At 40.3% G+C, this 18820-nt stretch overlaps 1 protein-coding gene across 2 annotated transcripts in view; it reads right to left on the bottom strand.

Annotated features, from left to right (window-relative positions):
* MED12L (mediator complex subunit 12L) overlaps window positions 1-18820 on the bottom strand; it is a 276235-nt gene that overhangs the window by 28184 nt on the left and 229231 nt on the right. For both annotated transcript variants that reach the window (XM_050965783.1, XM_050965784.1), the window contains exons 33-34: window positions 18489-18645; window positions 13275-13486 (exon numbers count right to left, since the gene is read on the bottom strand). In XM_050965783.1, the coding sequence (XP_050821740.1) occupies window positions 13275-13486; window positions 18489-18645 (369 nt within the window). The remainder of the gene's footprint in view (window positions 1-13274; window positions 13487-18488; window positions 18646-18820) is intronic.

The following is an 18820-nucleotide window of genomic DNA, read 5'->3' as shown; positions in this document are numbered from 1 at the left end:
CTAAGTGCCATTTAGGAGCCTAAATCCCATTGACAGTAGCTAAAATTTAAGTTCCTCAGTACCTAAATCACCTTTGAAAATGAGATTTAGGCTCCTAAATCAATTAGGGTTGCAACACTGAAGGCTGCAACACCTAAATACCAAAAATCTGGGCCCAAGGACTCAAGCCACCAAACATTTGCAGACATAACTGAAATTACAGGAGCTTCAAGGTTCAAAGCTTTTCATTCAGACTTTGCACTGAGCTTCACTTTCCCCAACAAAAAAACAACCAACCAACAAAAACAAACCATCAGATGCGTTATCACCACATACAAGCAAAACACTGGCAATGTCATTCAAAGTCACCTGGACAATAATGCACGGTCAATAACAACGTTGCCACGTGTGCCGTAAGTGAGACAAAGAGTAATGCCACTTGCAGATACAGCCTCAAGAGCAACAGGAATTTTTCTTTATCACTCACTCATATCCTGTTCATAGTCACATTGTTGGAAGCTACACAAACTATTGAAATATGGTAGTAAATATATACAAACAAACAAACAAACAAACAAACAGGCCTAAGTTTAACTATTATTTGGACACTGCCACAAAATTGTCAGGAAAATAGACTTGGGGCATAAAGAGATCAGTGCGGTCTGAGTGGACTCCCCACAGAGAGACTGACATTCTATACCTCAAAGCAGCTCCCTGGTGCCCCCAATATTCACCACTGACATATAATTATGATATGTTTTGTACAAAGTATGCCTTGTAAGGTATCATTTTAAAAGTGTTGATCTGCTGAACATTAATATCCTGTTGGATTGTATGTGCTGTCATTATATGTAAAGTTAGGAAGTTTTGCTATGTTTGTGTTACTGAAATATGTTGTGAGATTGGGAACACTCACAACCAGCCTTTCAGACTCGGCAAATGGAGTAGCCAGATGTGCTGATGTCCGATTAAAAGGAATTCATTCTCCCAACAGCCATCCCAGAAGACTTCTCAGAGAGAGCATATAAACACTGCTTGACCAAAAGAGGTGGATCCCCACGTCACAAGCATGGATCTTTCCAGCAAGCTGGAATAAACTATAAAAGAAAAGAAGTGACATCATCACTTGACCTCTCTCTCCCCTCCTCCAACTCAACACCTGGAAGAAACGTCTGGAAGACAGACTTTGAACTGGAAAGGGTGGTTTTACCCCAGCTCCCAGAGTAAGGCATTGTTTGATTCAAATCCTGTCTAGTTTGTAGAACTGAGACTGCAAACTTATTTTTGTTTCTTAAGTAACCAACTTTTATCTCTACGCTTGCTACTTGCAAATACTTAATAAATCTGTTTTAATTTTAGCTAAAACAGTGTGTTTTGGTTGAAGTGCTTGGGAAATCTCAGCTCAGTTTACAAAGGCTACTGTGTGTCCTCTCCACACCAAGGAAAGTGCAGACTGGGTAATGAACTTATGCTGGTCAGACTTCTGACCAGGGAAAGACGGTACAGTTCTGAGAGACAAGGCTGAGGAGTGGCATGGGAATTGGCTGAGGGCTCTCTATTGTTGGTTCACGAGTGACTGGTAAAGCATTCATGTAACTCAGTTGCGTGTAACCCTGCCTGTGGATGTCTGTGTAAGTGCAGCTCCTGCCAGAGGTTTGTGGCTTAACAATAGTATCACAACGTGAAAGAAATACCCCAGGCTGGTGGTACAGAGGGCTCAGCAGTCCCACAGTCCAGGGAACCCCGTCACAGAGACATCACCCTGAGAAGAGGTAACTGAGTTTGGCTGGAGAGCCAGACAAAGCCCAACCTCCTGAAAACCTGGGGTTGGTTGTACTGTAACCTGGTAAAAGACTAGCAGAAAGGTCTCAAGGCCTGAATCCAGATGCCCACATTCTTTTCTAGGGGTTCAGTGGAATGTGTCAGCCCTTTGACATCATTGCTTCTGGTTCTTCTACTGATAAATATGTCCAACTGGCAATGAAGTCAATGGAGAATGGAATTTTGTCCACTGATACAAGTCCTCATTTAATAATGGCCCCATTCAACTCCCACTGAAATCACTGGAAACACTTCCATGAACTTCAATAGGAGTTGGATTGAGTCCTAATTCCTGAAGAAAATGCTGACTAGATGCATGATTTCACAGACAGAACCAAGTTGTAGGCAGCACCCCCCAAATTTAATTACTCTTGTTCACAAAATTCATATGCAGGCTTTTCTCAACAGTTAAAAGGTACAACAATCTGAAGCCCAGCAGGCTAAGTTTTATGAGTTACAAAGCAGAGCATATGACAACAGACTAAGAGGTACTACATGAGCAATAAGGCATTAAGTCAGACAAGAGCTATCAGTCTAGGCAAAATTGAACTTTAAACCAAAAAGCTATTAGCTAGGCAGGATACAAATCAACTTTATCCAGAGCAGCAGGCAACCACAGAGAACATTCCAGTGCTGTGAGCAAGAATTCTGTGATTGTTTTTGATAAATTCTAAAGGCTTATCAGAACAGGCATCGTTTAGTCAGGAGTAAACTAGCATGCAAGTTAATTGGTGAGAAATGGAATCGTGCATCCATGTAACAAAAATGAGCATTTCTGAGAGCGGATGCAAGCTTATAGTAGTAACAACATTATCTTATGATCTGATCATGTATAAAATAAAATGCAGCAAAGCTCACTGGAACTGAACTGAATACACCGTCTGGTAAGTTGTGTGGTCATAAGTTATCTTTTACAGTAAGGCAACAGAAATGACACAGACAATTTAAGCAGCCTGAGTTACCTCAGCCAGGTTGGCAACAACACCTGTGTTTGGAAACAGCGAGCAAAACACTAACACTTATTTAGACTGTAAATATCATGGTTTGATATATTTGTACAAAATGAAAGACTCCACTGTACGTCCACAATAAATCTAAGCTTGTTTTATTAACTGCACAGATGCCAAACTATATCCCTTCGCTGCCAAGTCTCTAGTAAACAAAAATATGTATTGCAAATATATAAAATATTAAAATCACAGCATCCAGCAGATATTTTTACAAAGATTGATTTAGTTTGTCTCTCTGTCAACTAATGCTTTACCAACATAGACGGTGCTCCCCGGGACAGGAAGTAAGGCATGCAACCAACTTTGAAATTTAACTTTCCTGATCAATGATGCCTTACAAGCCATCAACACAGCTTTTAGAATGTGAACCTCACCAAGCCACAGCAACAGATTAATTTTTTAATCAATTAATTTTATTAAATTAAAAAAAAATATTCCTGGCCCCATTGAAATCAATGGCACCATTCTTATTGGCTTCAACAGGGCAAGGATTTTACCCCTTGTCTGCTGACAACATGTCAATTCACAAGCCATTTAGGTCAGATTTTCCAAATGTTAAATGTTAGATTATCAAAGGTGCTCAGCACTCAAAAGGTCCCCCCTGTGACACTTGTAGGCAGATTTTTAAAAGGCCTCAGCTTTAATAGACCACGTAACATGCTGAGATTTTTTTTGAAAACTTGGCCATTTATCTTGGTGCCTAAATGGGAGCTATGCCCTATTGAAGCCTGCCCCTTGGATAATAGACACCCCAGAGACAAAATATCCTTTCATAAAAGGTTAGCTAGAAAATGTATGATTTTCTCCAATTTCTGATAAAAACTCAGTACTAATACAAAAATGTTAAATATAGTGTGTAGCATATTTATAATGAAACATCATTTATTTTCTAACTTCTGAAACAGGGATAAGGGTTTATGTTTCAGTATTTAGCACTCCTATGTCAACATACCATACTGATTTTTTTACTTGATGCAAAATCTAAAAATATTTATTATAAAACTTGCTTTCTGAGGTGGCTCAGTAATATGACAGCACTGCACTGCACAGTCCATGAATGAGATCCAAAACCACAAGCATTTTGGGGGGCTCCAAGTACAGAGGGACAAGAGAGAACTCTGCTTCCATTGATGAAATGGCAGAACTACTATCCACTTATGGAATGGAATTAAGTGCTTCTCTGGAATTTCTGATGGCATGAAATAGGGTGCTGAAAAGCATGTTGCCCACATTAGATTTACAGCTCCTCTGTCAGTCAGTCCATGTAGCAGTACTGGGAACACTGTTGCAGAATCCCATAAGTCTCATTTTATTAAATGATTAAAACTGGCATAATAGGAGCTTAAAGCAGGGAGGAGTTGGAAGGTAAAAACTGGAACAAAACCAGCAATCAGCGTGAAGATATGGGCAGTACATGAAGATATGGGTCATGCTTGGATGCATGTGGCATCAGAAACATCTCTCTTTTAACCTTTTAGAACAAAAAATATGAAATATTTAAAACAGGAAAATAATGATAAAGTTATTGGAAACATTTGTCATGAAGGAACACTCCATGTGTGCATGTGTATATGTAATCTACACATCGGGTGACCAGACGTCCCGATAAAATCAGGATTGTCCCAATATTGAACTCTCGATCCCATGTCCCGACCGATGTATGATCAGGACACCATTTGTCCCAATATTGTAGGGTTGCCAGGCCTCCGGTTGATGCAGGGTTGGCAGGCTCCCTACCTGGCTGGCTATGCACAGCTCCCCAGAAGTGGCGATATCTACCTCTGGGTCCTAGGTGCAGGGACATCCAGGGGGACTCCGAGTGCTGCCCCTGCCATGAGAGCTGGCTCTGCAGCTCCCATTGGCTGGGAACCGTGGCCAATGGGAGCTGTGGACGTGGCAGCTGCCCGTGAGGCAGTATGCAGGGCAATCTAGCTGTGCCTCCGCCTAGGACCCAGAGGGAAATGTTGCCACTTCCAGGGAGCCACCTGAGGTAAGAACCACCCAGAATCCACACATACCGCCCCCTGCACTCCAACTCACTGCCCCAGCCCTGAGCCCCCTCCTGCACCTAAACGCCTTCCCAGAGTCAGCACCCCAAACCCCACACCCCAACTCACTGCCCCAGCCCTGAGACTCCTCCTGTTGCAGCAGGGGCTGGAGCCTGGGCTGTGCGTCCCAGACCCGTAGCATGCGGTCAGTGCCACGCTTGTGCATCCCTGACACGCAGTTCCCACGGGGGCTGGAGCCGGGGCCATGCACCTCCAACCCGCAGCATTCGGCAGTGGTTGGAGCCAGGGCCACGTGCCCCCCGATCTGTGGCATGGGCTGGAGCTGGGACTATGCGTCCCCAACCTGCGGTTTGTGGCTGGAGCTGGGACCATGTGTCCCTGAGGCTTGCAGGGGCGGCAGGAACCATGCCATGCGCCTCCCATGGCAGCTTCCTAGGGCTGTGCACCTCCCTCCCCCATGGTTCTGGTGGGGGCTATGAGCCTGTGGCTGCCTCTACCCCCCACCATGTGTTCCAATATTTTTACTCTTGCAGTCTGGTCACCCTAGTTACACACATGCACATACTCTATCTGAGCAACAGGGGAGCTCAAAGCATATCATTCTCATCTACAGCAAATTGTGCAGCTTGTGCGCTGAAAGAAACGCATGTTTGTGCAAAAGAAAAAAAAAGCTGAAGACAGCAGTGTGGTTACCATTATGTTGTCAAAGCCTTCTTGAAGAACTACAGCAGTGTTACAGACATCCTAAAGGAAAAGAACAGGCGAGAAAATGGCAAATAACACAGAGAACAAATATTAGCTTTAGTTCATTAGCAAAGTTGTTCCTTTAACCCAAACACTATTATTATACATAAATGACTTCAATTTATATGATATTTTATAACATGGCTATTGCATAGATGAGAAAAGACGAGTGACATTCTTTCATTATTGTCTTAAAATAATTATCACTTCACTATACATCCACCATTAGCAGTAACACAATCCACTTACCAAATGTATTATCTGTAGAAGGATTAGTATCAGATATGTTTACACCCTTTTATTTTTAATCTTTTTGCCATTTTAAGAAGAGCCTGTGGACTGTTTTCCGCAATATGTTTTGTATTATCATGCAGATCAAATAAAAACAAATATTTGATGTCCTATGACTAGGAGGAACATAACCACTAAGGTCTGAGCTACGCTGGGGGGGAGGGGTGTATCGATTTAAGTTATGCAACTTCAGCTACATGGATAACATAGCTGAAGTCAACGTACTTAGACCTACTTACTGCGGTGTCTTCACTATGGTAGGCTCTCCCGTCGACTCCGCCTGTGCCTCTCGCCCTGGTGGAGTACCGGAGTCAATGGGAGAGCACTCGGCGGTCCATTTATCGCATCTAGACTAGACATGATAAATCAACCTCCCGCTGGATCGATTGCTACCCGCTGATCCAGCTTGTAATTTAGACAAGACCTAAGTCATCAGCAAGTGATTCATTTCTAGCCATAGCTGACACAGAAATATCACGTCTCCTGGGAACAGAAAAATACGGTTAAGGTGATCTTACAGACTGTCAGAATACTGATATCAGGGCATCACAAAGAGTTTGTTTTGTAGCAGATAAATCTACAGGGAATTTAGATTTCAACCACAACTTCCTAGTCCCCTAGCTAGATTAACACACACAAGGGCTATATTTATTCATCTAAAAACTGGCTGACTGGCTGGTTATCTTCTGATCCTCTTAACACAAGATACCTAACTGCACTTAGATTCTCATTGTGCAACACAGGCTGGACACCTACTCCAAGCATTTGTAATTCATGGTTTCTCTCACTGAATCTTTAAACTTACCATTAAAATCAACTGAAAGTCTAGTGTCAACACCACAGACATTTTGTACATGAAAGCGGATGTATACATTCTTAATCACAAATAGGAAAATATATGTTTTTTCCATCAGCAATTGTTTGTCTTTAATAAATAATGGTGCCAGATTCCACTGTTACTCTAGGGTACAACTCTGATACAACTACACCCATATAAGTGCAAAGCAGCTGTATTGAAGTCAATGGTATTACCTTTGGCATTATACTAACATTACTTTGGTCAAAATGTGACTCATTTATGTCTTAATGTATCTTATTTTAAAATGATCTAGGTTATACATTGCAGAAAACAAACAGCCAAGAAACATACTATTTTATTGTAATAAAAATATCTAATTTTACTCTGTCATTTAAATCATAGCAATCACCTTATTACAACTTAGTAAATTCATTCACCAAAATAACACAAAAAAGGGACTTCCAAATGTCTAATGCAACTGTTACATATTAATCTCTTTCTTTCTTTATTGTACTCAAAAAAATTAATAGAAAAAAAATAAATCACATACTATTTTTCCCTAACTAAACAAAAATCTTTATACTGCCTGTTTGCATTTTCTGTCAAAAATTGTTCTTCAGGAATACTAAAAATTGCTTACAGGTGTTTTATGGTGCTAATAAAGCATAGCAGTGTTATAAGATTTCTGTACAGGAATTCTAAACAGTCTATAAACTATTATAGGATTCCTTGTAATTCACAATAGCCTTTTATTCGTAATATTTGAAATCAGTGGAGCAAATAGTTTTTAATAGAGACTGGTATTTACTTTATAGCTAAAAGCTTTTAACAGAATGGCATTTACAGTCCTACCAGCTCAAAAGTGTTGGTTCCTTCTGGATTTATATACAAGAATCTAGGGGGTCCTATAGAATTGCATACTATGGATGTTCTGTGAAATACACCATGCTACCTATGTCAATGAGTAACATCTCCAATTTTCCAGATGGCAGCAACATACAGAAAAAGAAATATTTAAGAAACTCTCTTTGCTTCACCACATCTTAAAAAAATATAGCTCATGATGGTGGTGCCCAAAACTTACCGAATGCCTTAAATAAAGATAAGATTTGCAGCTGCTAACATTTTTTATTTTTTGGTCTTTTCTTCCCTCCCTTCCAGTTTTCAAAGTATTTCCTATACTAAGCCCAGGGAAATAAAAATAAATATTGCAAATGGTGAGGTGACCTTGTCTTTTTCACTCAGGTAAAACTGGCAAATTTTTCAGTCCCACTACTGTATTTGAACTATGGAGGAAAAGGCTGCAAAGCATTCACAAGAATTACTGGTTGCACTACAACGTGCGCTTTGGAAGCCTGTGAAAGCAATTAATACTTTTAAAGCGCTTATCTACACTCAAATTATTTTGCCAAAATTTTCCCCATAGTGCTAATACCTGTGCAACTCCACTAGTGCATTAAACCTTAGTGTAGGTAAGACTCAGAGCAGATCTAAACTATGTGGTGGTAAAAATGCAAGCAGCCAGAGGAGCCATCTCTACACCACCACTACAGAAGCAGGTCACATGGTGTTAGCAATGAGGGGAATATTTTGGCAATATGTTTAGAGTAGACGGCTACAGATGCTGTCAGTAGGCCATTTAATCACAGATAAAAGTCCCAGGAAACAGATTAAACCACAAAGAGTGCCTTCTGAGCCCGGGCATTATATACACAACCTTGGCAGTGGCCAACCCAAACGTTTGTATCAAGCCCTCTTGCATGTTGTGAAAGCCTTGTCTATTCATAAAACTGCACAGGTTTAACAAAAAGGTTTAAAAACTAATTTAGGTGTTTTGCATTGGATTCACTATCTGGCTACTCTTCAATTGATATAAATCTGGTGTACATTGATATCTTAAACTGATTCATTACCAAATTAAATTAAATTTATTACTCTTTTGCTGGTATAAGCTGCATCTAACAGGTTTTTTTGTCAGCGTAACTATAACGGTTAGGGGTGTTCTTAAATGAGAGGATAAAACAATTAGGAGTTTAGTTTAGGCTTCTGCATTACAACTCAGATTTTATTCACTTAAGCACAATATATGTAACACTACTTATTCAGGCAGACATTTGCTGAAATCTCTATACTCTATCATCTGAATATGAAGTCAATAGGACCTTTAAGTAAGTAGTACTGAGTTGGGCCCTTAATAATGTTGCTTAATATTGGAAATCTTGTAGCTGGGTTACTTTCTATGAAATAGGAAATGTTGGGTCACAATATATGGTTGATTATTACAGCTAATTTTAATATAATTTGAGATCTTATTTCTTATTAGTGGGAATTTTTTTTTAGTCTTATTTGGTTTCTAATTTGTATTATCTTTAAAACTGCAACTAAAACTAAGCAAAACAATTGAAGGTTTTTTTTTCCTTTTTATATTTTATTGACTGACATGTTCTTCTAAACCTTTGTTAACTTCTTAATTCTTTGATAAAAAGAAAATAGTATTCAGTAAAAGGTCTTGGGGGTAGGCACTGTTATATATTTGCACTGTGCTTAGTACAGTGGAGACCTGGTCTCTACGTGCTACAGTAATAAATAATAATAATAAAATATCTGAAACCCCCATATTATTCTCTGCTGTTCAGAGTTATATTTTTGTCTGTTGCCCTGATGAGCCCTCCAAATTTAGTGACAGACCATAGTGTCTGTGGGATTAGGACCACGAGTGGGAAGAAACCAAGGAACAGCTGCTCTCTGTAGCTTCCCTGGGATGTGGGTGGATTTCAAGTGGAAAGCTGCCCAGGAGTTCCTGCTGTTCAGAATAGCAGTATCTCCTACACAGCTGCAAATTCTCCCAAGTCCTCCTTGGATTTGTCTGCAGTACAAGTCTATTGGGGTTTAATCAGGTTGGCTGTCACAGTTTCAATCTTATTTATGGGTTTTGTACTGCCACCCCTCACAGTAGTATCTGAGTTCATTTGTTCTACTCTGATCACTAACTCACAATCAGCATTGTGTCAAACACAATACAATTTTATAATATGGCAAGTTCCCCATGTCTAAGCCCACACAAAACCCCAATATCTTGTGGGTGTCCTAATATCTGTTTGGATCCTGAGACTCATACAGTTTCCTGAAGTCAACCCCCCTTCAATGCCGAACAGAAGGAAGGGAATTTCCTGGCCCTACAGAAGACTAGCACTTTGCCCCAGTAGTATTTGGTTATGGGTATGTGTGTCAACAAAATCAACAGCATCTGTACAGCATGAACTGAGTTCTAAATGCTAGTAACTTGCCTCATGCTGAGGGAAACAGACATGAGGATAAAAATCCTCAAGGAAGAAACCACAACAGTGCAGGAATTTCTCCTCTTTCCATCTGAGTACAGAGGAGTGCATGGGAAGTGAAGGAATGGAGTTTCTCTCTCTTTGGCTGTCAAACACCAAGGCGGCGCTTGCCAATAGTGCTATGTATCATCATCATTTACTATTTGTGTTGCAGTACCACTTCAGGACCCTAAAAGAGCGATACTGACCCCACTGTGCTAGTCACCCTATAAGCACATAACAAAAAGACAGTCCCTGCTGTACAGAGGTTTCAGTCTAATGAAGAGACAACAGACATATGGGGAAAGCACAAGGTAACGAGATGATTATGAACAGTGTGCTAAGCAGCTGTCTCAGCATACCAGCTTTCTAATCATTGTTGAGGTTTTTGTAGGCATCATAGCAGAGGAGAGCTTTAAGAAGGGATTTGAAGGAGGACAATGAAATAGTTTTATGGATATTTACAGAGAGCTCCTTTCATGCAGCATAGGACAAAGCAGGTAGGCACTTGCTGGAAAATTTGACAAATGGGCAATCAAGACAGGCATCTTCGGCAGAGTGGAGGCAGAAGTCGACATCATGATAGCATATGAGATGATATATAGCATGGGGATAAGCCAAAAGGACCTTAAAAGTGAAGACAAGTAGTTTATGTTTGACAGCGTACACTCTTTATAAAATTCAACAAAATGAAGCTCTGTGAAATGTTGGTCCTTCTATATTTGGTTCACACAGTGGGCAGTAATTGTCTATCAATATCTTGTATATAAACACTGAGCCTAGATAGATAAGTCAGATTGACAGGTTATATAATGTGGTGATCTATTGGGGGTTGGGGGAGCTTGCAGCTCTGCTAACAGGGTTGCACCTGCTCTATGGATAAACAGAAGACAGGTGTCTGCAGGTCTGTCCAGTCAGCACTTTTCATAAGCGTTACATTCACTTATAGAGAAAAGTGTAACACATTCCTGAGAAATGGAGATTTGATGTATTTAATTGTTTCAGCAAACTAAACAACTTGCTGACCTAGTTTTGCAAGGAATCTACCACAGTGGAGTCTGTCCTCCCCACCCGCAACATATGAATAATCAGATGAGAGAAGTCCTTATTCTTAGGGAAACAAAATTCTTCAGCAAATTTTCCTCACAAATGGATCCAATATATTACCACCATCAATAAATTGGTGATGGAATTGCAACTTATGCTGGGAAAACAATAGAATTTACCCATCGACTTTCTTAGGACTTCAGTGTTGAGTTGGCTTATTTTATTTGCTTTTTATTTATGTACGTATTGTGTATATTGTACATCAGGAGCTGCTGTTCATCCATTATTCTGGGCCAATGACGAACACATCCCCAGTGCCTTGCACGAATGACAAACGTACCATTTTACAAAGGCAGATTGGCAAGAACATATTTCCTAGAAAAAAGTACTACTCCCTAGGAGTCAATTAAAAAAAAGCATGGCTTGAGACTCAACTGTATATTTGTTGGTGCCAAGGATTTACTTACAGGAAAGATGAAGTTTTAGTTCCAAGAATGTTCAAGAAGCAGATTTTGAAACATTTTAAAATACAATCAGCAGTAAGGGCTCGATGTGAAAGAGCAGGACAACAAATCACGCAAGTTTTATATATGAATTTTTCGTAACAGGGATCTGGAAGCCAATTTTATTTTTAAATACTGTTCTTTAGCTCTGATTAAGCCAAGGTTTCTCAGACAAGGGTCGCCACTTGTGTAGGGAAAGGCCCTGGTGGGCCAGACCGGTATGTTTACCTGCCCCGTCCGCAGGTCCGGCCGATTGTGGCTCCCACTGGCCCCGAATCACCACTCCGGGCCAATGGGGCTGCTGGAAGTGGAGCAGGCTTAGGGACTTAGTGGCCACTGTTTTCAGCAGCCCCCATTGGCCTGGAGCAGCGATCCGTGGCCAGTGGGAGTCGCGATTAGCTGGACCTGCAGACGGGACAGGTAAACACATTGGCCTGGCCCACCAGGGGCTTTCCCTACACAAGCGGCGATCCCTGTTTGAGAAACCCTAGATTAAGCCATCAGCTTTAGGAGGGACCTGCAGCAATCTCCAGGAAACTAGGTTCAGGTCGTGCACCTCCCACATACTTACACAGAATATAAGTGTGGTTTTGTGTATAACATTTGTTCATTGCTCTCTATGAAACATGTTAGTAAGTGAAACACCAGAAATTTTTACACCGTGTTGTTTTGGGGAAGGGGGAGGAGGAGAGAGGAAGAGAGAAAAAAACCACTCCCCCATGTGTGAGAGAGAATGGCTCCCCCAGGAGATTCTGGAATTATTAAACGTAATTAACATTGTCATTAAACAGCAGAAATAGAGCAAATTTGGTTTACCCAGTCTGGCAATATATTGGATCATGCAGCATGAATGTGAAAAGTTTTTTCAGATTCTCACCATGAGGGAATTTAGAAACAGTGTAAGGTTATATGCTTTTTAAAAATTATATGTAGCTCCAAGAATAACAAAAAGTCTGTTGTATTCTCCTAAAGTACACTGTAATATTGACAATACTAGTATGAAGATTCATAGAGCCTTCTATTTCAAATTCAGTCTCAAGGTTATAGAAAAGGCATAAACGATGTTAGAAGCTGAACTGCAAATTACCACATTTGCACAACAAAATGACTAACATGTGGGAGGGTCCTAGAGCACAGGCTCTAGCCCAAGCCTGAATGTCTACACCACAAGGAAACTGCCCCTTAGCCAGAGTCAGCTGGCATGGGCTAATGGTGGAATTTTAATTGCAGTGCCGGCATAGTGTCCATGAGATCTTCTTTATCACCTGTTGAAGTTTTACGCAACACTCAGTTTTATAAGATAAGCGACACGTAACTGAGATCAGAATAGGGCCGTAGGGATTTGTAATCTCTGATGATATTTTCATTTCTGTAGTGTTTTACAAAACTTATTCAATTCTACACATGCTGTCTTTATAAACGGGGCCTGATCCTACTTACATACATTTACATACACTCATTAAGCAGATTAGCACAGGGAAGTTAAAGGACATTAAGCAGTAGAGGACCAGCCAATGATTTCATGAGATTTGCAGTAAAATTAAAAAGGACAAACAGACAAAGAGGTTGGTTTGGCAAATAAAGTTTAAAGAATAAATGGCCCTGGTGGAACAGGACTTAGAGTACATGGACCTGCTCTGTGGCAGTAAACTGAGATCAAAATAACCTCAGATGGCTCATAGGCTCCATGCAATTAATTATAATACAAGCTGAAAGAAAGGCCTTCCTCTCCATATTTTGGGGTTTGAACAAACCTGTTGGAAAGGTCTTGTTTGGGCTTGCTGCCTGAGTAGCCGCTGTTGCTGCTGCTGCTGCAGGAGTTTCATCTGGAGCAGCTGCTGCTGAGACGTAATTGCATGTATGGAGGGTGGTTGCATTATGGTGCCAGAACGCCTCTGTAGCATGTTAGACAAGGCTTGTTTTGTGTTCGTTGGAACAAAAGAGCCTGTAGGATCCAATCTGGAACCTAAAAAACATAAAATGTATATGTTTTCCCTGTCTTTTAAAGCAAAAGGGCTGACAGATCACTGTTAATCTGTCTATTCTACTGCATATCAAATACAAATAAATTATGGCAAGAGGTCTGGCTCTTTAAAGGCAGAGAATTGGATTGAGATTAACATTCCCAGCCAGAACAATTAACAGGCAAGCAGAGTTTACAAAAAAGAGCAGAGCACCTTTAAAATAGAGCTTTACTGGAAGTCTGCCCATTTTTCTAGGTTCTAATAATGGAGCTGGTGCCCAAAACTAATAGCTGAGTGCCTCAGATGTGAAGGTGAGAGAGGAGACAATTACTGTGTCCAAACACATTCAAATTAACTGTTCAAATTACAGAAGTTTGACACCAGAAAAATGGAAACTGAAGTGCTTTCCCAAAGTAATCAGTAGAATCCTGAATGGATTTGGGAAACACAGAAAGATCATTTAATAAGAGACCATTTGTGGAGTACATCGGTGGACATACCTTTCTAGGAAATGTTTCAGAGGGGCAGATCAAAGTAAACGGTCCTAAATTCTAGGCTCTTATGAGGGGGTGTGCTTGCCCCACACTTGCCTAGAATAGGTCAACGTAGGCGAGGTGGGTGGGGTTGCAAGTGCTTTGGAGAATAAGATTAAAATTCAAAATGATCTGGACAAACTGGAGAAATGGACAGGATGAAATTCAATACGGACAAATGTAAAGTACTCAATTTAGGAAGGAACAAATCAGTTGCACATAGAAAATCAGAAATGACTGCCTAGGAAAAAGTACTGTGGAAAGGGATCTGGGAGTCTCAGTGGACCACAAGCTAAATATGAGTTAACAATGTTGCAAAAAAAGCAAACATCATTCTGGGCTCCATTAGCAGGAGTGTTGTAAGCAAGACACAAGTAGTAATTCTTCTGCTCTACTCCTTGTTGATTAGGCCTCAACTGGAGTATTATGTCCAATTCTAGGCACCACATTTCAGGAAAGATGTGGACAAATTGGAGAAAGTCCATAGAAAAGCAACAAAAATGATTAAAGGTCTAGAAAACATGACTTCTGAGGGAAGATTAAAAAAAAAAGGGTTTGTATAGTCTGGAGAAGAGAAGACTGAGGGGGGACATGATAACAGTTTTCAAGTACATAAAAGGTTGTTACAAGGAGAATAGAGGTATGTTGTTCACGTTAACTTCTGAGGATAGGACAAGATGCAATGGGCTTAAATTGCAACAAAGGTGGACATTAGGAAAAACTTCCTGACTGTCAGGGTAGTTAAGCACTGGAATAAACTGCCTATGGAACTGTGAAATCTCCATCATGGGAGCTTTTTAAGAACAGGTTAGACAAACACCTGTCAGAGATGGTCTAGATAACACTTTGTTGTGCCATGAGTGCAGGGGACTGGACTAGATGACCTCCTGAAGTCCCTTCCAGTCCTATGAGTCTATGATTAATTTATTAGGCTGCAAGCTGGCGGATAGTTACACTGCGATGAGAGCCCTAATTAAGGAAAGCGCCCCTGTGGAGGAACAGGAGGGGGTTCTATAAAACCCGGGAGCTGGTAGCAGAACGAGGGCTGCAGTCAGTCTTCCTGGAATATGGGAGAGAAAGGGATTTGGACCAAAGAGGAAGGGTTTGTCTAGCAGATCTGGAGATAGAAGTTTAGGTAGGGTGGAGAATGTGAGCCTGGGATAAGAAAGGTAGGAAGAAGTCCAAGAGAAAGGCAGGAAGGTTTGAGATAGTACAGACCTTGGCTGCTGGAGAGAGGCCTGTGGACTGGAACCCAGAGTAGTGGGTGGGCCTGGGTTCCTCTACCAGCCAATGAATGAGTGGCACAATCTGGGTAGTGATCTTGAAGACTATCTGGGATTGCTCGTCCCAATCACTGAGGAAGTGACTTTGCCATGGCAGGGGACTTAAGGACTGCCTGGGATGCCATAGAGGATTTGATAGAATTCTGGAAGTGGAGGACCATTATGACTTGGCCAGAAGATTATGCCACCAACATGAGGCGCTGCAGCTCCTGTGGAGCCAGAGAGTGACTGCAGAGCGAGATGATGAGCTGGCAAACCATGAGACAAAGACATCAGGCTGAAAGAGCTAATTCCTGGAGTGGCCACAAGGGGGACCCCAAGAGTAGCAAACACTGTGACAGCACTATTGTAATACAAATGAATAACAATACATGTATAATTGAGGACCACCCCAGAGAAACAAGGACAATGACTCAAGACCTCTAATCCCAGAGGAAGGTTCTGAAGCATGCCATTCTGTCAAAGGGACAGGGAGAAAGAGAATGCTCTCTGGAGAAATGTAAAATATTGATTATTCCCTGTAACAACCTAAACCGTTTAGCCTGCACCTTGTACCTATTTAGATTAGCATGTGCAGAGTTTAAGCCTTACTTATGTTACACAAACATTTTTTTTAATTTTATATTATTTTTCCTAGTTCTATTATTAATAAATCTTGTTTTACCGAAATCCAGATGATTTTAGAATGTCAGGAATTTCATGCAGATGGTCACAAAGAGGTAAAACAACTTTCAGCTTTTAAGAGGTGGCAGTTACGAAAGAGTGCCTGAAATCTACCCAGCTTTGGAATCTTGGTCAAAATGGCATGGTCTAAGATTTGCTGCTTTCCTCTGGTCCACCAGATACACAGAAGATACCCAAGTTTAAGGGTCAAAGTGACAAGAGTCTACATACCATACCTGTACTATTAAAATTATGTCGTTTATGATAACTGCGAAAAGAATGGCACAGAAAAATGCCTATTTGAATTATCATGGAGACTTAGGCATAGCGGTTTATATCCCTTCTTTTTTAACTCCTTGCAAATGTTCATTTTCCGAGAGGCTCCATTCCCTAAATGGTTATTGTAGATGGTCAATTTGCCACAGTGTGGAGTCTGTGTGTATGAATTAGTTCTTTACCAAAGGTTCAGCCTAGTTGTTCTCTGAGGTGTATAGCTAAGATTGTTTGTCCTCCTCCACACTAGGCTCAGCAACACTCGTTTCAGCAACAGTGGGACCCCTAGTGGGTACTGTTTTGGCATTGTTGGGACGCCTAACAGGTACTATGTGGAACCTTATAATGGGTTGAGTTAAAACTCCACTGAAATTGATAGGTGTAAACTCACCCTTCAATTACCGTAACTGTAAGCATACGCTCCACCTAAGACAAAAGGTATGTGACAAACCCATCCAGGAGCTTTTGGTTAAGTATTCTTTTGGCTAGTTGCATTGAGGGAGAGGGGAGAGATCACAGAGAAACTGAGGACAGACAAGAACAGATAGAGTCTGACAGCCTTAAGGAGCATTTGAAAGCATAGTGGCTGACCCTGGAAGAGATTTTTGGGATCAGGGGTGCAGGCTAAAAGAACGCTCTTGGTGCTGCGAACAAAAGAATCTGTTTCCTGTTATATGATTCCTTCTGCATTCAGAGACACGGGACTGTGTACATTCTTTGTAAATAAACAAAACTGTATAAAAGAAAATACCAGACTCCATTTCTACTTCCATTTGGAACAACTTACTAAACTCTGAATTTTGGATAGCCACTCAGGCCAAAACAGGTAAGAGAAGGGTAAGATATGATACAGGAAGAAATGACTTCATGCAAATGGAAGAAAGGGAGAGAAATACACATATAAAAGTTATGAGATTGCTTGTTTTGTATGGTATTTATATTAGTGCCATCTCCCTTCCTCCTTTTTCCACCTCTCTCTCCAATTTCTCAACCAAAATCTAATTAGAAGGTTTATAAATAAAAGGCCAAGAAATCTCCATAACTATAATGCAGTAGTACTAGCAGCTCTCAAGTCACACTTGCTCCAGTATTCCAGCCTCTGACTGAGGTGGGTACAGCTGGATTGTGCCAATAGATATAGTCTAGCAGTTTGAGATCCCAAGACTGCAAGCCATGAGCTTCTGAGTTCATGACACCAAATGTTTGAAAAATAGCTCTGAAGACTGAAAGTGGTCTATGAAAGCTAACTCCTGGTACTGAAGATGATAAAGCGATGTACCGTACAACACATATTTTATCCTGAAAAATAAAAATTATCCATGACAGTTCATAAACAGAACGTGAGTAATTTTGTGACAATCTGCAAAATAATAAGTCTATTCCACCCTGACATCTCTCTTATTCTCTGTGTGCTGTCTGACATAAATTAATGTGTGTTTATTATGAAGGAAAACTGACTTCATTTGCAGCTCTCTAACTTCGTCTCCCTAATTTTTACCATCATCATCTAACATTTTTTGGACTTTTTTTTACCTAGAATAAATAAAACCTACTCATATTTGAATCATCAGAAAAAATATTTTAGGTTTATATATTTGTAACCAAACTTATACAATTTTTATGCTGTATAATTTTCCTTCATGATGTGGTAGCTATTTTTTATAACATCTAGAGATTTGCTGTATTTCCCCTTAGAGTATGCAAAATATTTTCATTGGACACGGACTTAAAATGAAAAACAAAATAATTTACACAAACACACATGGCAAGCAAATGCTAAAGGTACATGTTATACCATGGCATTTATGTGCCACTTGTAACGGACATAGATCAATTTATAACAAACCAAAAATAAGGATTGGACTAGTTTCAAAATACACATCATGAATCAAAGTAACGAGGCAAATACCATTACATTTTTTAAAATTATATTTTCTTATATTTTCCAGGCTAAACTATTTATCAGCATTCTGCCAAAATTCATCTAACACATCTCAGTGACCTATTTGTGCCCAGTGACAAAACAAAAATGTGATACGTTAATGAAAATGATCCTCAAAGTTTTTTTGTTAAGAAAGCAAAGCCCTTGTATTAAGTGAACTAAAGGATTAAAACTCAAGGCCTCAGCAGTCACATCATGTTTTGGGGAACAAACTAAAGTAAAAATAAGATATTGCTGTTATTTCAAGAAGTAACATTCTTATTATACAACAAATAACATATCTCCATGTACTTGCAAAGCCTACACATACCTGCTGGAAGGGGCTGGTTCTGAACAAAGAAGCTAGGCTGTTGTGGTTGTCCCATAACGTTATAACCCCACAAGGCAGACTGGGGATGATGCATCATTTGAGAGGAAATTGGTGAATAGTTGGGAGGCACTCTGTATAAGTTGTTCTGTGGGTATTCCTTGAACAAACCATAAAAAGGAATGTTACTGACATTCATACTCTATTAACTCATAAATAATGCCAGTTTTCCTACTAAATTATTTAAGGATTGGAGACTGTTCCCATTGTAGTTTACTATGCTGTAAAAAATAGATTGAGTCACAAACTATTCACAGGTAATTAAAAACGACAGC

This window comes from Gopherus flavomarginatus, chromosome 8 (assembly GCF_025201925.1).
Source record: "Gopherus flavomarginatus isolate rGopFla2 chromosome 8, rGopFla2.mat.asm, whole genome shotgun sequence".
NCBI lineage: Eukaryota > Metazoa > Chordata > Testudines > Testudinidae > Gopherus > Gopherus flavomarginatus.
This window is presented reverse-complemented; position numbering and strand designations above follow the sequence as displayed.